At 39.5% G+C, this 24,711-nt stretch overlaps 1 protein-coding gene across 2 annotated transcripts in view; it reads left to right on the top strand.

The window, feature by feature from the left end:
* Positions 1–15,960: 15,960 nt before the first annotated feature.
* Positions 15,961–24,711, top strand: part of SNX13 (sorting nexin 13) — a 148,433-nt gene continuing 139,682 nt past the window's right edge. The window contains exon 1 of one of the 2 annotated variants that reach the window (XM_043871688.1): positions 15,961–16,189. In XM_043871688.1, the coding sequence (XP_043727623.1) occupies positions 16,178–16,189 (12 nt within the window). In that variant the 5' untranslated portion in view covers positions 15,961–16,177. The remainder of the gene's footprint in view (positions 16,190–24,711) is intronic. The other variant, XM_043871689.1, reaches the window with a different exon arrangement.

Genomic DNA, 24,711 nt, shown 5'->3' with positions numbered 1-24,711 from the left:
GTTTGACAAGTTTTAGATTATTCACTATTTTGGATTTTTCAAAACCATTTTCTCTTTTTATTAGTGCTAGTGATTGAGAAGTAATTTTATCACATTTACAAAAAAGTGTAATTTCCATAAGCTTTATATTTTAGTTAGAAAAGGAAGCGAAATCAAGATCTCTGAAAGACTTTTCCGCTCCTTCACTGATGTGTGTGATTAAAATCTGACTTCTATTTCTTCACATTATAAACGCTATCAGAATCTCTTTCACACTCTAGTAATTTTCTTAAAAAACTATACTAGACAAGTGGGGAAATGAACACTGGGAATATGCTATTTATCTCAGATATACTGCTATCTTTTACTGAGTATGCTTTGACCAAGAAATAAGAATAAAGGAAAATAACAGTGAGAAACATTTTTGATATCTAATTTAATACTCTACTTTTATGTATTTAAAATTGAATACAGAGGTGTCTGCTTGTTGGCTTTCCAACAACTCAAAGCTTCATGTGCTTTAATCAGTAAAAGAAATGGATAAATGAGAGCAATTGCTGAATAAATTAAGTTAAAAACTGGGTAGTAATTGTGTCATTTAGTAATTATTCTGTCTTTGATGTTGCACATAGACCTATTGCTTTTAAACATTGCATAGTTGTAAAACCTTATTGGTTTTTTCAGTGTATGTTTTACATTTTAGTATCTATTTCTTAAAATGAGCAAAGCAAAGAAAAACATACAATTATATGAAATACAGCATACCAAGTGTGTTTCTGAGGAATTGGTTAAAAAGAAAAGGGACAATGGATGAGACTAATAAATAAGGAAAAGATAACCTGGAGCTTAGGAGAAAAAATCATTAGAAATGACTGAAAATAAATTTACATTAGTGGCCTGTCATGTCAAAAATGGAAGACTTTACAAATTAACTGGACTTAACTTCTTAAAAATGTCCATGGGCTGCAGCAAAATAGGCCTGCTGGTGAAGTCACAACCTGTACTTTGTGGTTTTGCTGGTGACAGGCCACAGGGTCACCCCTTTCTGCTCCAGTAGAGCTCAAAGAGAGCTTATGACTGTGGTTGTGAAGGATACTTTAGGGACTAGGGATTAACCTAAGGAGAAAGAAGAGTTCATTAATGACGGATTTGTCAACGTCAGAAGCAGATGAGGAGGGGGAGATCTAATTCATCTGCATAATCACAAAATCACAAGCCTCTGAGGGAAAAAAAGTAAAGGAGAACAGAACTGACACAGCTGAAGTCTGGCACCTCACTTGGAGAGGCAGGACAAATGAAAGAAACAGACCAAATACCCTCTGGTTACGGGACAGGTAAGGCAAGAAGCGCAGGCCAGTAGATCTGGCACAGACACAAGAAAATCATATTGCTGTCAGTGATAAAGTGGCCTCAAGTGGGCTTTGTGAAATTAGCTGAATATATAATGCATGCCAATCAATCAGTAAAGTTCGATAAATATATGAGATTAGCATTTTACAATCAGGAGAGGTAAAGAATGTTTACACCAGAGAAGAACTGTGTTTAGACTTGACAAATTAACAGAACAAATCAGAGGCTCATCCCCTTATCTATTCTCATATGAGGTTGGGGGGAAGTGAGTAAACTGGAAAAACATGTCACCACTAGATAAACAATGGTTTATTCCAAGAGATCCTCAAGAGCTCTGGATTGTAAAAAGCAGGAAATATTTGGGGGAAAGAGGTGTTTTATTGGCCATTCAAAGGGTATATTATCTCCTAGATCTGAGGCTGAGCTTAGGGGAGGTATAGTAGGACAAAAAAGAATTAGATTTCAAGTCAGAAACTTGAAATCCATTTGCTATTTATTAGCAGAGGACTCTTAGACAAATTAAATAACCTCTCAGCTTTAATTTCTTCATTTTAAAATGGGGCTAACAGTGCTAACCATAAGGTTTAAAGATGAGATGTACACAATGCACCTGGTACAGAGGAAGCATTTAAAAACATTAGTTTCCTTGTCCCCAAGTGAACTGTTCAGTGTGGGAGAGTCAGAGGTAAGGCGTATCTGTAAGACATCCCTTACAGGGCAAAACCTTGCAAGTGACCAGGAAGTCATTCTTTGATGAAATTCTTGAGTCAAACATAGTCTGGTCTGAACTCTCTTTAGTTTCTAGTTTGGAAAGGCTCTCAGAATTTTCAGAGCAACTAGTCCTTGATTCTGGTTCATGCCTATCTCTTATTTACATTTTTATATTCTGTTAACTTCCCTGGTTTTCTTCTCTGAGAAGACAGATAGAAACAGTGTCTTCAATCCATTCCCGTCTTCCAGAATCTTTAGGAGCTATCTGTGTGTCTATGTGTGTGTGTGTGCCTATGTGTGCCTCTGTCTAATCTGTAACACCCAGGCCATGACTTAAAGTGGCTCTCCTTAAAAACATGTGTAGTTATTGAGAATCTACTTAAGTAATATTACTTCAAACAGCACCCTCACTTGGGGAGGAAGGCGTATGAGATGGGGGAGGATTTCTCTGCTTAGACACTTTCTATTGTCAATAAATTGAAGTCACAGAGGGTTTTAACACGGTAACAACAACTCACGATAATAAAAGAATTTGTCACTTGTGCAAAGTTCAAAGTTATTTTAATTTACTTTTTTGGTGTTTTTTTTTTTATCTGGTGAGCAGATTATCCTGTGCGGTTCCTTCCACATCAAGTCTTTGTTATCTCAAGTAGTGTTCAAGGTCACCTCGGGAGGTGGAAAGAGAGGAGCATTGCTGCATTTCATTGAGCTAGCTCATGGGGTCATGACTCGACCCCACCTAGATAGGCAGGATTTGTAATCTCCCTAAATGCTCAGGAGGAAAATGAAATGACTAAGCCAACACAACATCATTATACCACAGAATGACTTAGAAAGCTACAATGAAATATTACCCCATCCCAAAAACCAGTGGCTCACAGATTAACAATTTACTTATAAAGAATAAAAAATGAAATTTGGAAGATGGTAACTCAATTACACTTTTCACAGTATAGAGTTTCAGTGTAATCAAAATTTCTGGTATAACTATAAACTTGATGAACTACTCAGAGACACAGCTTCAAACAAAAGTTTTTGTTTAGGAAATCAACAGTTTTTCACAGAGTACTACAATATCATTAAGATGGTGATAATACAGAACTTAATTTCAAGTTAAGAAAATTACATTTTAAAAATAATTCTGTAACTCTTATCTTAAGCTTAGGATTGCCAGAATGGCCATTTTTTTTCATTCAGTTTTAAGCATAATATATACCAAAGTAATATTTTGCTCAGATTTGCTTGCCTGTGATATTTCCCCCTTCAGTTTCCTTCCCTAAAACAGTGCAAACAGTGATATACAAAGATGAAGGGCAAGATGCCTTGTATTTTAATTATATGATCATAAGATTTGAAGGGAAAGCCAGATCTCATCTGTTTCTAATCCTCCTCCCCACTTTGAGGCTATATTATATCAGCCAAAAATGCAAAGATGATAAGTCATCTCTTTGTACCTTCTAACTATTAGAAATTGAGTGATAATGGATATTTTATTAAGAATTCCATAGCCCTGTGATCTTTAAAAACTGAATAATGAGCTCATTTAAGGTTTAGTGAATAAAATAATGTGTAAACAAATGAGCAAATTCCATGATTCTATTAAAGGCTACTCTGGTAAACAGCCAATCATATGCTTTGACCCAGAAGGCAGACATCTCACTTAAACACAGTTTTAACAAAAGGGATTCCTTCATTCATCCTTCTGCCACTCCTACTGATAAAAACAAACATGTCCCATTCACAGCAGAACACTTAGCTCTCTGTTAGCAACAGAAAGAACACTTCCCCAACAACAGGAAAACTTGAAAAGGACATCTATTTTTAAAAATAAAATGTGAAGCCCTCAGCACTTTGCTGATTTAGTGAACAAGATAAACCTTATCCTTCCAAATTTGGTGGATTATAGGTTTCAAGAACAATATGCTTTTTATATTTGATTATTTGCTTTGTGTTTTATACACTAGCACTCTTCTTGGCATTTCTGCTGGTTTCTCTGTTCATGGATGTGTACATGGTCATTATAAGGTAGGAAGTGTCTCATTTTAAGTGGAAAGGTGATAGATAGCTCAAGGAGTTCACAACAACAGTTCACAGCAGCCTCTACTCAATAGCAAGGTTTTTGAGAAAGGTAATGATGAACATGCTTGTTGAAGGAAAGGGATAAGACAATGAACTGCAAGAAATACTTACTATCATAAGTAGCACAGTTTTAAAACTGAAAGAAACCTTAGAGGGCATTTGATCTTGAGCTGCAATGCACTGCCCAATTCTTCAAATAACAACTGACTATTCATGTACACAGTACATTAGTGTTAATATAATTACATGTTTCAACCTCCTAACTTGACAGAAAAAGACACTGAAGCTCAAAAAATGATGAATTTTCACTTCCAAGGTTTACTCCTATTTAATAGTGAAGACAGCAGAACACTTACACAGGACTGGGGAAACAGACTCTTGGAGGGCACAAACAGAACCTTGTGCACACCAGGACCCAGGAGAAAGGAGCAGTGACCCCACAAGCGACTGACCCAGACTTGCCCAGGAGTGTCCAGGAGTCTCCAGCAGAGGTATGAGTTGGCGGTGGCCTGCTGCAGGGCTGGGGACACTGAGTGTAGCAGTGCGTGCGTGGGACCTTTTGAAGGAGGCCACCATTATCTTCATTACCTCCATCAGAGTTTGGCCTCAGGTAAGTAACAGGGAGGGAAAACATCAACAGGAAATTGGAAGAAAGATTTACTGAGCATGGCCTGGTCCATCAGAATAAGACCCAGTTTCCCTCTCAGTCAGTCTCTCCCATCAGGAAGCTTCCATAATCCTCTTATCCTTCTCCATCACAGGGCAGACAGACTGACAACCACAATCACAGAAAACTAACCAATCTGATCACACGGACAACAGCCTTGTCTAACTCAATGAAACTATGCAGGGCCACCCAAGACAGATGGGTCATGGTGGAGAGTTATGACAAAACATGGTCCAATGGAGAAGGGAATGGCAAACCACTTCAGTATTGTTGCCTTGAGAACCCTATGAACAGTATGAAAAGGCAAAAAGATAGGATACTGAAATATGAACTCCCCAGGTCGGTAAGTGCCCAATATGCTACCACAGATCAGTAGAGATATAATTCCAGAAAGAATGAAGAGACAGAGCCAAAGCCAAAACAACATCCAGTTGTGGATGTGACTGGTGATGGAAATAAAGTCCAAACTGTAAAGAGCAAAATTGCACAGGAACCTAGAATGTTGGTCCATGAATCAAGGCAAACTGGAAATGGTCTAACAAGAGATGACAAGATTGAACATTGACATTTTAGGAATCAGTGAACTAAAATGGACTGGAATGGGTGAATTTAACTCAGATGACCATTATATCTACTACTGTGGGCAAGAATCCCTTAGAAGAAATCGAGTAGCCATCACAGTTAAAAAAGATTCTGAAATGCAGTATTTGGATGCAATCTCAAAAAATGACAGAATGATCTCTGTTCGTCTCCAAGGCAAACCATTCAATATCATGGTAATCCAAATCTACGCCCCAACCAGTAATGCTGAAGAAGCTGAAGTTGAACAGTTCTATGAAGACCTACAAGCCCTTCTAGAGCTACCACCCAAAAAAGATGTCCTTTTCATTATAGGGCACTGGAATGCAAAAGTAGGAAGTTAAGAAATACCTGGAGTAACAGGAAAATTTGGACTTGGACTACAGAATGAAGCAGGGCAAAGGCTAATAGAGTTTTGCCAAGAGAATGCACCAGTCACAGCAAACACCCTCTTCCAACAACACAAGAGAAGACTCTACATGTGGACATCACCAGATGGTCAATACCGAAATCAGATTGACTATATTCTTTGCAGCCAAAGATGGAGAAGCTCTATATAGTCAGCAAAAACAAGCTGACTGTGGCTCAGAACAAGAACTCCTTATTGCCAAATTCAGACTTAAATTGAAGAAAGTAGGGAAAACCACTAGCTCATTCAGGTATGACCTAAATCAAATCCCATATGATTATACAGTGGAAGTGAGAAATAGATTCAAGGGATTAGATCTGATAGAGTGCCTGAAGAACTATGGACAGAGGTTTGTGACATTGTACAGGAGGCAGGGGTCAAGACCATCCCCATGAAAAAGAAATGCAAAATGGCAAAATGGTTGTCTGAGGAGGCCTTTCAAATAGCTGTGTTAAGGAGAGAAGTGAAAGGCAAAGGAGAAAAGTAAAGATATACCCATTTGAATGCAGAGTTTCAAAGAATAGCAAGTAGAGATAAGAAAGCATGCCTCAGTGATCAATGCAAAGAAATAGTGGAAAACAGTAGAATGGGAAAGACTAGAGTTTTCTTCAAGAAAACTAGAGATACCAAGGGAATATTTCATGCAAAGATGGGCCCAATAAATGACAGAAATGGTATGGACCTAACAAAAGCAGAAGATATTAAGAAGAGGTGGCAAGAATACACAGAAGAACTGTGCAAAAAAGATCTTCACGACCCAGATAATCACAATGGTGTGATCACTCACCTAGAACCAGACATCCTGGAATGTGAAGTCAAGTGGGTCTTAGGAATTGTCACTATGAACAAAACTAGTTGACATGATGGAATTCCAGCTGAGCTATTTCAAATCCTAAAAGGTGATGCTGCGAAAGTATTGCACTCAATATGTTAGCAAATTTGGAAAACACAATAGTCGCCACAGGACTGGAAAAGGTCAGTTTTCATTCCAATCCCAAAAAAAGGCAATGCAAAAGAATGCACAGACTACCGCACAATTGCACTCATCTCACACAGTAGCCAAGTAATTCTCAAAATTCTCCAAGCCAGGCTTCAGCAATACGTGAACCATGAACTTCCAGATGTTCAAGCTGGATTTAGAAAAGCTAGAAGCAGAGATCAAATTGCCAACATCCACCGGATCACAGATAAAGCAAGAGAATTCCAGAAAAACATCTACTTCTGCTTCATTGACTACACCGAAGCTTTTGACGGTGTGGATCTTGACAAACTGTGGAAAATTCTTCGAGAGACAGGAATATCAGACCACCTTACCTGCCTCTTGAGAAATCTGTATGCAGGTCAAGAAGGAACAGTTAGAACCAGATATGGATCAACAGACTGGTTCCAAATAGGAAAAGGAGTACATCAAGGCTGTATATTGTCACCCTGCTGATTTAACTTATATGCAGAGTACATCATGAGAAATGCTGGGCTGGAGGAAGCACAAGCTGAAATCAAGATTCCCAGGAGAAATATCAATAATCTCAGATACGCAGATGGCACCACCCTTATGGCAAAAAGCACAGAAGAACTAAAGAGCCTCTTGATGAAAGTGAAAGAGGAAAAGTGAAAAAGTTGGCTTAAAACTCAACATTCAGAAAATGAACATCATGGCATTCAGTCCCATCACTTTATGGGAAATAGATGGGGAAACAGTGGAAACAGTGGCTGACTTCATTTTTCTGGGCTCCAAAATTACTGAAGATGGTGATTGCAGCCATGAAATTAAAAGACGTTTACTCCTTGGAAGGAAAGTTACGACCAACCTTGATAGCATCTTAAAAAGCAGAGACATTACTTTGTCAGCAAAGGTCCATCTAGTCAAGGCCATGGTTTTTCCAGTGGTCATGTATGGATGTGAAAGTTGGACTATAAAGAGAGCTGAGCACCGAAGAATTGATGCTTTTGAACTGTGGTGTTGGAGAAGACTCTTGAGAGTCCCTTGGACTGCAGGGAGATCCAATCAGTCCATCCTAAAGGAGATCAGTCCTGAACATTCATTGGAAGGATTGATGCTGAAGCTTAAACTCCAATACTTGGCCACGTGATTCGAAGAACTGACTTATGGAAAAGACCCTGATGCTGGGAACGATTGAAGGTGGGAGGAGAATGGGACGACAGAGAATGAGATGGTTGCTTGGCATCACCGACCCAATGAACATGAGTTTGAGTAAACTTGGGAGTTGGTGATGGACAGGGAGGCCTGGCGTGCTGCAGTCCACGGGGTCTCAAAGAGTCAGACATGACTGAGCAACTGAAGTGAACTGAATAGCGAAGACAGGACCACAGTGCAAATCTTTTCAGGCATCTATTCTCATTCCACTGACAACATTATGTGGCATGTGTCTAATCCCATTCCATTTCATGTACATCTAGACACTTAAGGCTTCATTGTTGGCTCAGAGGGTAAAGAACTTGCCTGCCAATGCAGGAGATCAGGTTTGATACCTGAGTTGGGAGATCCCCTGGAGAGGGCAATGGCACCGACTCCAAGATTCTTGCCTGGGAAATCCCATGAACAGAGGAGCCTGGCAGGCTACAGTCTGTGGAGTAGCAAAGCAGTTGGATATGACTTAGTGAGTGCTTCCCTGTGGCTCAGATGGTAAAGCTTCAGCCTGCAATGTGGGTGACCTCGGTTTGATCCTTGGGTAAGAGCCCTTGGAGGGCATGGAAACACACTCCAGTATTCTTGCCTGGAGAATTCCCATGGACAGAGGAGCCTAGCATCCTGCGGTCCATAGGGCCGCAAAGAGTCAGACATGACTGAGCGACTAAGCACACACACACACAGTGACTAAACAACAAAAAACCCCCAAAACTATTACAGTTATTTTCAAATTTAAAATTTTTGTTGAAAAGAGAAAGATCACCATATATGCAAGGGTGAAGGCAGGTCTTATTAGCTTTGTACTAATTAATGTAATACGTGACCATTTAAAAACACTAGTGAGTCTTAGAACAATTTCATTTTTTACCTTTGTTGTTAAGCCAGTAAATTAGGAAGCGATATAAATGCAGTCTTTGATTTCGCCCTTACTCTGTAAAAATGGAACTAGCTGAGGTAAGCCTTAAATAAGTAGATATATTCGGTTCTGCCTATGAGTACTGATTCCTCTTCTCATTTCCTTCTTTGCCTGAAGGCAGATACAGGAGGTCAAATGTCAATCACTATTCTTAGGATTCACATAAGAAATTGGGGACAAGATCATTGAAAAATTTTAGTTTTTAAAGTTAACTAACTTTAGTTTTTAAAAAACTGATTCGTTGGAAAAGATCTTGATGCTGGGAAAGATTGAAGGCAAAAGAAGAAGGGAGCGCAGAGGTTGTGATGGTTAGATAGCATCACTGACTCAATGGACATGAATCTGAGCAAATTCCGGGAGATAGTGAAGGACAGGGAAGACTGGCATGTTGCACGTATAAATAGATAGATAGATAGATAGATAGGTAGACCTCTCTATCTATATCCAAGTGAAGTTTCTTTTATAAAATCATTAGTTTTTGGGTCTGAAAAAAAGGAAAGTGTAAAAGTAATATCACTATGCATTTCTCTTTATGTTTAGGGCTGTGAAACTATTCTCTATGATATGACATTATACATTTGTCAAAAGTCAGCACAAAGAGTGAAACTTAAGGTGTGCGAACTTAAAAATTCACATTATTGAGGAGGTTGGGACAATCTCAAGAAAGAAAGTAGACTGCAACAAGAGACTCTAAATGACCTCACTGAAGGGGTTGGAGGAAAAGGTGCTGAACTAAGCAACTTTGGAAATGACTGAAGCTTGTAAGACTAAAGATAAAAGAAACTGCACCTAGACACTGTACTCAATTTCACAAGGGGTTATGGTTAATGATTCTGATACTATTATACATGCATACTGAAATTTAACAATTGAAATGGAAGGCTGATAGTAGGAATCAGGTTTCTCACTGTTGGAGTGAAAATTTATAGATAAGCAAAGAAAGCAGGATAGAATCATCCATTTGGTAATGGGTTAGAGTTGGAGACATTCCTATGAATTCATGCCTAGTTTACTATGGGAATAGATGGGTCTAAACAGAAATACATACAATGGATGTATATCTATGGCTTAATATACATGCATACATTTCCTTGCTTTCTCAGCCACAAGAGCTGAAAAGAAAGGATACTATGAGTATCAAAGAATACCTCTAGCTTCTAGATGTGTTTTCAGAAACCAAGAAGAGATCTTGGTTTCTAATACAATTCTCCAAAAAAAGAACGAGATTTCCTTAGAGAAATGACTGATTCTAGAACTGAGGTATGATGAGCCTGGAGAATCTTATAGTACGAGAAATTAAGGAAGTATTTAAAAACAAGAACAAAAAAATCCTACACTGATGGGATTATATTAAAAGGACATAGGACAAATAAAGAACTCCCAATGGCCAAAGCTGAGACAATTTGAGCAAACAAATAAGACAATATCAGATTTATCCCAAAGTATAAAATATCTGTGAGTACATACTCATATAAATAAATGATTGAATCAATAAAAAATGGAGGAAACAAGTGTCTTATGCAAAGCAACTTGAAATAATTTATGTAGATCTATACTTAAAGAAGGGCTTCTTCAATGAACAAAGCAAAGAAATGCAGGAAAACAATAGAATGGGAAAGACTAGAGATCTCTTCAAGAAAACTGGAGATACCAAGGGAATAGTTCATGGAAGGATGGGCATGATAAAGGACAGAGACCTTAAGGACCTAACACAAGCCAGAGGAGATTAAGAAGAAGTGGCAAGAATATACAGACCTATACAAAAAGGTCTTAATGACCTGGATAACTACAATGGTGTGGTCACTTACCTACAGCCAGACATCCTAGAATGGGAAGACAAGTGGGCCTCAAGAAGCATTAGTATGAACAAAGCTAGTGGAGGTGACAGAATTCCAGCTGAGATATTTAAAATCCTAAAAGATGATGCTGTCAAACTGCTGCACTCAACATATCAGCAAATTTGGAAAATTCAGCAATGGCCACAGGATTGAAAAAGATCAGTTTCATACCAATCTCTAAGAAGAGCAATGCCAATGAATGTTCAATCTCCTGTACAATTGTGCTCATTTCACATACTTCCCAGTTTATGCTCAAATATCCTTCAAGCCAGGCTTCAGCAATATGTGAACTGAGAACTTCCAGATGTACAAGCTGGGTTTCAAAGAGGCAGAGGAACCAGAGGTCAAATTGCCATTACTCACTGGATCATGGAGAAAGCAAGGGAACTCCAGAAAAACATCTACTTCTGCTTCTTTGACTACGCTAAAGCTTTTGACTGTGTGGATTTACAATAAACTGGAAAATTCTTACAGAGATGGGAGTGCCAGACCACCTTACCCGCCTCCTGAGAAACCTGTTATGCAGGTCAAGAAGCAACAGTTGGAAAACCAGACATGGAACAACAGACTGGTTCCAAATTGGGAAAGGAGTACATCAAGGTTATATATTGCCACCCTGATTAACTTCTATGCTGAGTACATCATGTGAAATACTGGGCTGGATGAAGCACAGGCTGGAATCAAGATTGCCAGGAGAAATATCAACAACCTCAGACATGCAGATGATACCACTCTAATGTCAGAAAGCAAAGGGGAACTAAAGAGCCTCTTGATGAAGGTGAAAGAGGAGAGTGAAAAACCTGACTTAAAACTCAACATTCAAAAAACTAAGATCGTGGCATCTGGTCCTACGACTTCATTGCAAATAGAAGGGGGAAATGTGGAAGCAGTGACAGCTTTTATTTTCTTGAGCTCCAATATCACTCAGATGGTGACAGCAGCCATGAAATGAAAAGACACTTGCTCCTTGGAAGAAAAGCAATGAAAAACCTAGACAGCGTTTTAAAAAGCAGAGACATCACTTTGCCAAGAAAGTCAAAGCTATGGTTTTTCCAGTAGTCATGTATGGATGTGAGAGTTGAACCATGAAGAAGGCTGAGTGCCGAAGAATTGATGCTTTTGAATTGTGGTGTTGAAGACTTTTGAGAGTCCCTTGGACTGCAAGGAGATCAAACCAGTCAATCCTAAAGGAAATCAGTCCTGAATATTCATTCGAAGGACTGATAATTAAGCTCCAATATTTTGATCACTTGATGTATAGAGCTGACTCATTGGAAAAGGCTCTCATGTTGGGGAAGATTTGAAGGCAAAAGGAGAAAGCATAGGATGAGATGGTTAGAAAGCATCACTGACTCAATGGATATGAATTTGAGCAAACTGGGAGATAGTGGAGGAGAGGGGAGCCTGAGGTCCTGCAATCCATGGGGTTGCAACGACTGGGACATGACTTAGGGACTGGACAACACTCAAAGAGGAGGTGGTGACTGAGGTCAACATCAGGATCATGTTGATGGCATGTATCCTTGATAGGTGATATGAGTTAAGTTACTAAACCTCTCACAGCCTGGAGGTTATTAAGATCTACTGGGACAGTCATTTTCAGTTGTTAAATGTATGTGAAATGCCACCCTCAGCACCTGGCCCATACACTGAAAAACAGTATCGACAATTGAGGGTAACTCTTTGAAAAGTGCTCAAGGCCTAATTTTTATGGTGTACGAATATTTGTTTTAAAAATTACTGACTGAGGTTGTCAGTGATCTAGCAAAACCTCTGAAATATACTACAGACCTCTACATATTCATAATAAGGTCCTTTCTATCAAGATCTTGGTACCATTGTGGAGCTATTATTGAAGAGACTTGTGAATATTATTATTTTATGGCTCTATCTGATGTTAGAGAAACTTCATATTATATCTGCCTCTCTTAGTCTTGAGTTGCCTCAGTATTTCTTCAAAAAATACCATTTTAAGAAAAAAGCACATGCTGAGCTATTTGAACTTAGACTTCAGATCACTATTTGAACTTAGACTTCAGATCACTCTTAAATACTTTGAAATTTCTGTCTTATTGGTGTCATACTAAAGCTATAAAAAAGAATCAGGATATCCTGCTGTTGTCTGTTTTATAATGTGTCTCTTCTGTTGGCAATGTATTATTTCAATACTGATACACTGACTCTCATACTGGATCTTACTAGTGAACATGTGGTACTATTCAACATTCAGCAGAGGTGACAGGTGACACTGATGACGCTGCATCATGAATAAACTGTAGCTAGGAAAATGGCTTAAGAAACCAAAGGACTAAATGCACCAACAGTTCGATAGATGGAATTTGCTTGGGAGATTGACATTACACTTTCCCAGTTTCTCAAAAAGGATTATAGCTGATATGTGACAACCTGAATATGTAGAATAATTTTTTTTCTTTGCTTTAAAATTAAGACGACAAACTAGATATTCTGAATTTTTGCTCTAAGGTTTAGAAATCACCAGCAATGGCCTGTTTAAAAGCATCACACACTTGATTTTTGCCTCTGACCTTTTTGTCATCCTTTCTGTGTTAACTGGACAAACTGGCTGCTGAGGAATTAAACCTTTTGCAATAACAACCACAGATGTATCCTTATCATGTTTCTTAAGATGGATTGTTTTGTTTTGTTTTAAATTTCTGATGGATAGCCAAAGAACCTGGCATCTTAGGTCAGCTTGTCCCAAGTTTCCTTTACAAGAGATAGGATGTTTTTAAGACCACATGGAATGAAACTGAAATCTGTGCCAAATTAGATGTTTACTTTTTATGTTTTTTAAAGCTAGCTGCTTCTGTAAGCATTCTCTTTCCCAACTTCCATAAGTCTCTGAAATGGCATACCTTACTCTGTTGCTTCCCTTGCTAACAAAATAATTTTAACTCATGCTCAAGGTACATATACCTAAGAAAAAAAATTTTTTTTAACATATTTTATCTTTTTATCCCCCTTATCCTATTACCACCATTGAAAACACCAGCAGTAACATAAGGCTAAGGGAAAGTCTCAGCTTACAATCCTGTCATAAACTTCTCCCCGGCATTTTATTGACAGTAAAAGTAATTCCCCCACTAATAGGAAGATAAGAAAACACAGTTGTCAATTAAAAAAAAATTCAACACCAGGGATTTTTTAAAAATTCAGTTTTAATTAGGCCTTTTCCTCTCAGGGTCTTTTAGGAGGATGCTGGGGGAGGGGTAACATTTTAAATGTAGGCTTCCTTAGAAAAAAATGACATCTGAGCAAAGATGGGACAGAAGTGAGAGATCTAGCCATGCCGGTATCTGGTGGAAAGATGATTCCAGATAAATAGTCAGTGCAAAGGCCCCAGAGCTAGAAGGATACCATGCTGTTACAGGAGCAATGCTTAGCAGAAATGAGGTCAGAGAGGTGGATGTGGGGTGGAACTGGGAGAGGAGATAGCACAAGGGCTTTTTTAGGTCACAGAAAGAACTCTGGGTGAGAAAACTTGAAGCTAATGATTTTGACTTGCTCTTAGGTCTACAAACTCCTAAACGTTAAAAGTATACCCATGTCATATTACAGGCTGGTACAAACCTCAAGTAGTGTCTACACTTAATTTACCACCTTTAAAATAAGTGAAAATGCCTTGCTTCTGGAATGGGAAAAATATGTGAAAGAAAATTACTCCGGTGTGGTAATTTCGGTGTAAATTACACCTAAATTACAGTTTTAATTTACTAGTTGGTATCTTAAATATTAATGAGCCTCCTGTTTTATTTATACATTGGAACAGCTGTCTTTTTCCAGGTTCTTCCTTGTCTCTAGTACCTCTTCATTTCCCTTAGTATCTTAGACCAGATAGTATTTTCCAATCTTATGTCCTATTCATGGCTTATGCTGTCAATACCAGTAACACATGTTATTCTGTTGCAGAGGTCGGAATTTTGCTCGTCCTTTAATATGGAAATTATGTATCAGATGTAGATCAAAACAACACAAAATTACTTGCCTCAATTAGTTGAATGGAGTAAAATCAGGATTTATCTTGAATTTCTGACTACCAAAATGAACCATCCTGTTTCCTTGATGAGGACACGCGGTAACAGTCCGTAACGCCTTGAGAATTTAAGAGTAATGTATTAAGTAAATTTCATTTTACACAATAGTACTACCGTTAAGGAAGAGGGGACGGGGCACTCCACTAGAGAGGAACTTCTACTGGTCTTAGTTTTCCGAAATGCCTTCGTATCCCCTTAAGAGATGGAAGGATTCTGCAGGTCAAATTTGAAAACTTGTCAATTTCCTTGGAAACTGGTTTCTTATAACAGGGCAACACACTTTGGGAGCAGATTCAGGTAAACTACTTTCATTACAATTCAGGTAGAAGTGACTGCCTTGTTTCCTATATCGTAACTCATCCAGGTGGAGGTTTAGAACGGTGTCTGTCTCAGGGGCTCCTACGCATGCTGGGTTCCAGAGCTCTGACCCATTTCAGTTATGACTATTTACAATGATACCTGCTGAAATTTACTATGATATACACACATACACACATTACATCAAGAAGCCAGTAGAGCTGTACAGACCTCAGTTAAAAAGCAAAACTGGCTTTGATTTTTTAAAGAAATTTCTCACGAGGGGCAAAACCAAGTCCTCATTGTTATACAGGTGCTGGCCAATCATCGAATCAGCGGCAGTCTTAACTGCTACGATATGGGTAAAGCTGATATGCCTGTATCGCTTCCACCACCCGTCGCGCACCCCAGTAGAGAACTCGCTGAGGATTGGTAAGGACAAAGGAAAGTTTCTGGCAAAGTTTAGGAGAGGGACTGAGCAGGGAGCAGTTTCAGATCGTATTTAAGCCACAGTGGAGAAAGACGACATCCCCCGGCTGCTCTTAGATCGCCCCAGAGCCAGAGAAATGCGAGAGGGAAGTTTTTCTCCTGGACATCTGCCTCCTTATCCCCGAGACGCGCGAGGTCCGCCGCGCAATCAGTCGAAGCCTCGGCCTCCGTCGCTCCACCCCAGGGCCGACCGACCCCGGCGTGCGGCCGAAGATAAGCGGTCGCCTCGGGCGCTCGCGCCAGCTCCCGGGCCGGTCCCTCCCTGGGGCCTGTCTGCCCTCCCGACGGTCCCAAGTCAGCCAGTGCGCCCTGCCCCGGGCCCCTGGCCGCTAGCGCCGAGCTGGTCTCCGGCCGCCCGCCTCCGTTTCCCCGCGAGCCGGCGCTATGGCGACAGTCACGAGACGCCGGCGGCCCCTGCGCCCGCCAATGGGAGCGCACGTCGCAGGGAGACGCGGACGTCGCTCTTCCAAGATGGCGGCGCGTCCGTCGCGAGCAGCCGGGCCGGGGGGAAGCCAGCGAAGCCGAGTAAAGCCGCCGCCCGGGAGAGGACTGAAGGAGCTGTTGCCGCCGTTGGCGGCGGCTCAGGCAGTTTTCGCTGCTGCTACGGCTGTTGCCATGCGGCGAGGCTAGGGAGGAGCTCACTTCCCCGGGGTGTAATAATGTTAACAGAGGTAAGCGGCGACGGCGGCCAGTGTTTACCTGTGAAATGGGGAAGGGGCCGGCGCTGGCCGGTCAGATAGCATCATTTCAGCCGCTGGCGGGCCGGACCTTTGGTAGCGGGCCCCCGGGGTCGAGCAGCAGCGGGGATCCTACAAGTGCCCCTTGAATAGGATCGGTGCTGACTCAACAGTCCCACCACCTCCAGCTTGCCTGTGCCTCTGGTTTCGCGGTTGCCACTTGCCCGTCGCCCCTGGCACTGGTCTCCCTCCTGCTGTCGCTGTGCCTCCTAACGCGCCGCTCCCTTCGTGGCGTCCCCTTACGCGTTGCTGTGTGGCAGCGTCGGTCTCTTTGCTGTTTCTTGTTCCCCTACGGTTTGCCCGAGGTGCCTCCCTTCTCGGGTCCCTGGCCTCTAGGGCCCTCCACTTCCCAACTCGGTCAGCATCCTGGGTTTGTCACTCGGCCAGTCTGGCTTCTTTCCCCCCTCCACCTTGACTACTTCGTGAAGAGGACCTCTTTGTCTGAGGGGACACTTGGGTAGCCCGGTTACATTAACCCCCTATCGCTCACCTCTCACGTTTCGCTTAAATCGTGGGAATCGGAAAGTTGAGTTTAGCATCTGTCCTCTTGATTTGCTTAAGGCTCCTGTGGTACTTTCAGTGGAACAGATCCCCCCACCCCACCTTGGTCCTGAAATGGAAGTAGGGCAACTGTGACTAGCCAATCAGTTTCCCTTTTCTGTTGTCTGATGTCCATTGCAAAAAGCAGACTTTTTGAAGAAGCAGAGTTTGCCTTCTGTAGCAGTACTTTAAGGGGAAGAACAAAATTGATGTAACTAGGTACTTGACCTCACACAGTTAGGTATTGTGGTGTATGCTCTTGGGTGTCATTGAAGATAAATTCTGAGGCGTGTGGATTTGAGGAAGTGTCTTAGAAGCTACTCACTTGAAGTCCTGTGAAGATTCCAGTGTCAGCTGTCAGGGACTAGTTTGGGCATCTTTGTGGGCTGAACTAAGGATAGGAAGAAATTTTAATGGGCAATGGGAAGTATTCCTACTTGGACTGATAGAAATGTTTGTAGATGAGTGGCTTTTGTTGTGTGAAAACGTGGTAATAGAGTACTTACCTGTCCTACTTTATTGACTCTGAGGAACTTCATACTTTGATATTTGTACTTGATAATGTGTACAGAGCCTGGCATATGATGTGCCTGGTAAATCCTTATTGGTTGATTTTAGCTCATGAACTACTTATTTCTAGTAGTTTGTAGTTCATTCTGTATTTCTATATACCGCAATTTTTTTTTTCAGTCCAGTAGTTAATTTTATTCCCAGACATTATGGTACATCATAAGCTTCTGTTGTCATTAGCAGTATTAGGTTAGGAAAAAAAGATAAGTATCAGAAGTTTCATTTTTACCTTTAGTGTGATATTTTGTGGGAAAGATTATTAGCCTTATAATTTTTCAGTGCTGTTGATAATATACAGTATTTTATGAGATGATCTTTTGGTTAAATTTGGCTTAGGTTAGCAGCCATTGAAGAGTTGTAATGCTTTCACATGAATTCAGTGCCTACTAGTAAACTAGGGAAGACTGAACTTCCTAAGCATCTGTGTTGTATTGTTTAAATTATTTTTTGGCCATGCTACATGGCTTGTAGGATCTCAGTTCTCTGACCTGGGATTGAACCTGGTCCGTGGGCAGTGAAAGCCTGAAATCCTAACCACGAGGCCACCTGGGAATTCCCCTTAACTTCTCTATTTTAAAATAATTTCATGTTTCAGTGAGATAATTTCAATAGTAAGTCATTGTAGTTAGATGTGCTTCAGTGCTGTGTGTGTGTGTGTGTATGTACGTGTGTGTGTATGTATGTACGTGTGTGTATGTACGTGTGTGTACGTACGTGTGTGTACGTACGTGTGTGTATGTACGTGTGTATATGTATGTACGTGTGTATGTATGTACGTGTGTGTATGTATGTATGTGTATGTACCTGTGTGTATGTATGTACGTGTGTATGTACGTGTGTGTATGTACGTGTGTGTATGTGTGTACGTGTGTGTACGTGTGTGTATGTATGTACGTGTGTGTGTATGTATGTACGTGTATGTGTGTGTATGTGTGTGTGTGTGCTGCACTTGGCTTTTAAGAGTCAGAGCCAGGGTTCCAACCTCGGCTATCTCTGCTGAGTCCATTGTTAACAACTACCCTGGATTGCCTGTCCAAAGTAAGGCCCAGATTAAATGCTACTTGGGTCTTATCTATGTTTGTGAGTAATCATTTTATAGATTAGAAAACTGAAGCCCAGATACTTGTCCAAGGCCAAACAGCTATTAGTGGCAGAGGCGAAACTGGAATCCCATCTCCTGACTAGGTACAGAACTCTGACCATTTTGCTCCCTCTGAGTAATTTTCAGCTCTCTTCATAGGTTTTAAACCGTACTGCTTCTTTGTCTGAATATTGTAGTAGATAAACTGAAAATTATTATTACTCGAGAAAGACTTTTTTGCTTGACCTAAGGTTTTTTTGGACCACATTCAGAAATAGTCTTGTTTTGAAATATTTTGGAGGTAAAATGATATTCAGTATTGATTTACTAAAATTGTAGTGTGGGATTTCTTCTTATTGCTTCTCTTTGTGCTAACTTAGATATCAGCATGTTTGGGGGCTGTGACTTGTTTTATGTGAGATCTCAAAATGTGTAATGATGAGCTCTGTTCAGTGAGCATATGCTGTGCTCAGAAAGTGGAGAATCGTACAGTCTGCTCAGTTCTTTCATATCACAGCACTGGGGCAGGTGATAGCCCCATTAGCCAGATAAGAAGACTGAGGTTGATAATTAAAATAGCTTGCTTAAAACAACTGGTTGAGTCAGTAATCATACCTAGAAACTCATTCCAAATTGTTTGTTGTTTCTGTGGCTCAGTATGGAATGCATCATTAATCTTTTTTTTTGTAGCTCATAATCATCAGTACACTGTTTTGAGTTTGTTTTTTTTTTTTTTAAACTGAAGTGGGGATGTAAAAAATATACCTACTTAATGTAACATTCATGTCAAATGAGAATAATAAACATTCATGTGAAACTTTTCACTTTTGCATTTTGTCAGACTAGGTCTTTGAAACCTTTGCAGAAGTGAGAAACCATGCAAGTGATCAATTAAGGGCTACATTAAATTAAGCTGAAAGGAAATTTTCTCCAGTTGAGCAAATTCATTTGTATACACTGAACTTAGAAACCTGTGAGAAGAGGGAGGTGGGAGGGGGGATCGGGATGGGGAACACATGTAAATCCATGGCTGATTCATGTCAATGTATGACAAAAACCACTACAATATTGTAAAGTAATTAGCCTCCAACTAATAAAAATAAAAAAACAACAACAAAAAGAAACCTGTGAGATATGATAGATTAGTGTGAATTGAAAGTAGATCATCATGCTGTTTTTTCTTTTTTTAATGTAAAGAGAAGTTATTAACATAGTTCTCAATTTAAGTTTTTTGACTTTGCTTTGTTTTCATTCTAAATACTATTGAAGTATTTAGAAGACTCACTAGGTGTATTTGTGTATTTGTGTCCTTTGCATTTCCTTATATGGATGAGAGGATTTTTTTTTCCCACTTAATGTCCATTTAACCTTTTTTTCAGGACTTCTTAATTTTATTGTTCTTCCTAGAACATTTGTCCAATAATTTGTAAATACTATACTTGAAAATTATTTGTTTAATGCTCACTTACTTATCCTCTGTGTGTGTGCTAAGTCGCTTCAGTCGTGTCCAACTCTGCGACCCCATGGACTGTAGCCCGTTGGGGTCCTCTGTCCATGGGGATTCTCCAGACAGGAATCCTGGAGTGGGTTGCCATGCCCTCCTCCAGGGGATCTTCCCTAACCAGGAATTGAACTCCCATCTCTTCTGTCTACCTGCATTGTTAGCACCACCTGGGAAGTGCCACTCTTTTTAAAATAGTGAATTTCAACATATCAGACTTAGGGTATGGGTAAGTGAGTAGTTTACCTGAGAATTTTTTTCAGTTAATCTGACTTTTCACAACACTTGAATGAAATATTTATTAGTGAATTTTCATTAAACACACTTTTAAAAGCGATGGGGGATATTATTTCTGAGTATTATTACAGAGAACCAGAGGTATAGAAGATGTAGTAAAATATGCTGAATTTGGTCCAGTGCCATGGCATACTCTGGAGGCTGTCTTTGAATAAGAACCAATCAGCAGTCTGTTGACCTGCATGCTTTTAAAAATAGTGAATAAAAATTGTAGTTATTTAAACTTAGTAGTTGTTTGGGTTGTGTGTAAATATAGGGCATTAGTAAATGTTACTTACAGGTGTGCTAAGTAAGTTCCATACAGATTTATTGATTTTTTTGGGGTATATTAGTGCTAATTTTTGATTTTGTGGTTAACAAATATGTCCAAATGGGTACGGCATAAGCTGCTGCCCCTTTAGAAGTCCCAGGTTAATAGTTGTTAAGGGAGTACAATTTTGTGGTTCAAATATGTTTGGAAGATTTGCCTATGGGAAATTAAATAGGACTTCTTATAGCTTTTGATAGGTGATTTACTCTCAGAGAAGGTGTTAGAATTTGTGTCATATTGCATACAGACTGTGATAGTTTTATGTGTCGACCAGCCCTGGAGTGTCACATTAAACATTATTTCCGGATATAGTGGTGAGGGTGTAACTGGATGAGGACAAGATTAGCATTTGTTTTTTTTTTCAAGATTAGCATTTGAAGTGGTGGACTCCTTACAGTAGATTGCTCTCCCCAGTGTGGGTGGGCACTGTCCAGTCTCTTGAGGGCCTGAGGAAGACAATGGGAAGAAGGAATTTGCCCCTTTTTTTCTGCTTCATTGTTTGAGTGTCATTTCATCTTTTACCCTTGGGCCATGATTTATACCGTCAGCTTCCCTGATTTTCAGGCCTGTGGGCTGAATTACACCACTGGCTCTCCTGTTCTTCCAGCTTGCAGACGGCAGATGGTGGGACTTCTCAGCTTCTGTAAGATTGTGAGCCAGTCCCTCATAATAAATCTCTTAAAAAAAAAAATTTCTGTTGGTTCTGTTTCTCTGGAGAACCCTGACTTAATATAAAGACTTAAAAGAATTTGTTGTATTTTGCTTTGGGAAACCCTGAGATGTGATGAGTTGTGCATCAGGGGAGATCTCACACACACACACACACACACCCACACCCACACCCACACACACCCACACACACCCACACACACACCCACCCTGCTCATAGTAAGTGCTTAAGAAAAAATTATGACTTGATTTTGTTGATTAATATATTTGTTCAGAGACATACACTTGGGTTGAATTATTCCTTAAGTGATGTGATCTGTTTCTTTATTAATTAATGACATTTTAAAGGCTACTAACCAGAACAAGAACCATAGGCCCATTGACATTCAAAGGATGTTAAGAGGTGGGAAAGAGATTTTACAAGGGAAGTATAAGGACATCACTGTCTAGAATGAGGTCACCTTGTCACTCTACATACGAGTTTGTTTAGGATCTTCTGACAAACCAAGTTGAATATTGTCAGCCATTTCTCAAGAATTCTTGAAGGACCTATGTTTCATTTTTTTGTCCCATTGATTCCAGATTTTCAGAGAGCTTATACATAAATTATTCTTACTTCATATTTATTTCCATTATATTTTATTATTGTAGCACACATATGCCCATTTTTCATCACTTCTGATTAGCAGATAGCTAACTCATTGATAGAACAGCAAACCAAAGCAAATATGTTTGAATTTTTTTAGTTAAACCCTATAACTTTATATTAGGTAAGTTTTGCTTTTCCATTTGGCATTTCAGAATATTAAAAAAGAGGTTTTAGATTTCTATAACCATCCTTGGATGTCCTGGGTTTGGAGATACTAATGTTCAGATGGATTGTTCCAAAGTTTTTTTTGACCACTGTTTCACAAAAATTGGGCTTCCCTGGTGGCTCAAATGGTTAAGAATCTGCCTGCAGTGTGGGAAATCTGGGTTTGATCCCTGGGTTGGAAAGATCCCTTGGAGAAGGGAATGGCAACCCACTCCAGTATTCTTGCCTGGAGAATTCCATGGACAGAGAAGCCTGGCGGGCTATAGTCTATGGGGTCGCAGAGAGTCGGACACAACTGAGTGACTAACACTTTCACTTTCACAAAAATTGATATAAAATAGTTTCTTAACTAGTCCACTGTGTTTAAAAGTTTTGCACTAATTGCCACAAGTTTATGAAATTATTTTGAGGAAACATGGAATTAAATTTGGAAGAACTGAGTACAGATGTTTGTAGTTTAAAAGATAACAAGGCATTGGTTTGTGAATAGTAAGGCCACTTCAGAAATGGCTCTTCATTTCTGTGTGCAGTAACTAGCAGCACATACATAGAGTTTTGCAGATTGTAAAAGGTGCTTTATCTCTTAATCATCACATTGTTAGATGTGCTTATGTTTATGTTCAGTGTCTTTTCTAGTTTATCTATGGAATAGAGTATCCTTAAAGAGAGGAAAAACGGCTATGAGAGGATGTTTGAACTAGATTGTTTCAGGTGGGATCACTTAAGCTCTGTTAGCTGACTAATAGTGGAAAAGCAGAGAGCATGAGCTTCTGGAAGAGGAAGAAAATGGGTTCTATCATGGTTGAGAGTTTCTGATGCTGGCCACTCACTAACTAGCTGTTTGATGGCAAAGCTGTGACTTTATGGCATTCCTGTGTGAGGTTCAAGGCTGTAACTTTTTTAACTGTGTTTTGAAATTTTGTGGTTTCAGAGACCAAGTGCCCCCTCAATTGGTGGTACTTTAACATTGACTTAACATTTTTGAATCAAGTGGACAGCTCTGTTTTATCATATTAAAAATGATTAAAATTTGAATAATAGGTTGGAGTCATGGTGTTGCATACTTTGTCTATTAGCTACCTCAGTAAGTGAGGCTACCCAAATATGACCTATATGTTAAGCATTACAGGGATAAGTCTTAACTTCATGATTTATTTATGATGTGACACTGCGGAAGTTGTTTGAACTTTCTTAGTTTCCTTCTGTGTAAAACAGAGATGATGTCACCTTCTTAGTTACTCTCATACTGTTGTGAAAATTGAATAAATGGTAGAGTAGAACTCTTTGTAAACTGTCAATCGTTATACAAATATTAGTGGTTAATATATAATTTTTTTTCTCTTTATGCTTTGCACTTACATGAATTCAAACCCTAGGCGCCGTCTAGCTTTATGGCTCACAGGCTTCTCAGTGGGTGGGTGGATCCCAGGAGAAAAGAGGGTGTCCTCTGGCTATTGGTACAATTACAGGGGAGTCAGGGATTGGACTGAAAGAAGGGAAAGGAAAAAAAAATACTGACAGCATGTCTTGGCAGCTAGTGATGAGGATAATTCTTGTGTGGTTGGTAAACTGATTCCAAAGAATTCTGAAAGGGAAGTTCCGAAAAATATTTTGGAAAAGGTTGCTTATTTGGGGGTTCATAGTCATTTGTGTGTACATATTATGAAATATTTGTGGCAAAAGAAATCTTTTATTTTTAACCAACCCATGGTAAGTTCTAAAGAGGAAAAGCTCTTGTTTAGTACAGGGTTTAAACAGCTTTGGTAGTATCTTGTACTGAAGATTACTTTTTGTGGGTCACTTTGGTTACCAAACGTACATACCCCTACTGTGTGGTAGGCACATGCTAGTTCTGGTGCTGAAGTTGCATCTGACCTGAAACCTCCCCTCAGAAAATTCACCGTCAGAGCTAAATGTTGGCAGTTTGGCCATCATTCAGCTGAAGCCTTGATTTTTTTTTTTTTTTTTTGGTCAGAATAAAACAAATAATATAATTAAAAGGTGAAAAATTAAGAATAATAATAGTTTGTAGAGTTTGTAATTAATAGGTGATTACTTGCCTTTTTTTTTTTTTTTTAATAACTCCAGGTGAAACTACCCGTTTGGATGAGATGGCAGTTCTAAATGAACCGCTTCTTACAAGTGAAGAGTTAGTCTTAGCCCTCTTCCACTGTCTCTGTTTGCGCCAAGCTAATTCACAGAAGTAAAAAAAAATCAGTGAATTTGTCTTTTTTTGTTTGCTTTGTTTTTCTGAAAAAAGCTCTTTATTGCTCCGTAAGAGGTCTACCAAATTTTACTGAAAGACCTAGCTGAATTCCATTACCTTGCTAAAAGTAATACTTGTCCCTACCCTCATATATTACATATTCATGTAAACTCCCGAATACGCGGTTTACCATTGTGTTCCCAGTGTCTGGAACAGAGCTTAACACTCAGTCCTCCCTAAATAGCTGTCGAATAAAAGAATGTTGAATATTCCCTTCAATAAAATGAAAGTAAATTGAAAAATTACTAGGATAAAAATTGTCTTTGATAGATTTAAACTGTCACATTAATTACCCGACTGGTTGGTATCTAACTCCATAAGGGTTTTTAAAATAGTACACTGTGGTTGAAAATTATGTTTGGGATCACAAAACACACAAAAGTTTGACCCAAAAAAAAGCTAACATCA

The sequence above is a fragment of the Cervus elaphus genome, chromosome 18 (assembly GCF_910594005.1).
Source record: "Cervus elaphus chromosome 18, mCerEla1.1, whole genome shotgun sequence".
Taxonomy (NCBI): domain Eukaryota; kingdom Metazoa; phylum Chordata; class Mammalia; order Artiodactyla; family Cervidae; genus Cervus; species Cervus elaphus.
This window is presented reverse-complemented; position numbering and strand designations above follow the sequence as displayed.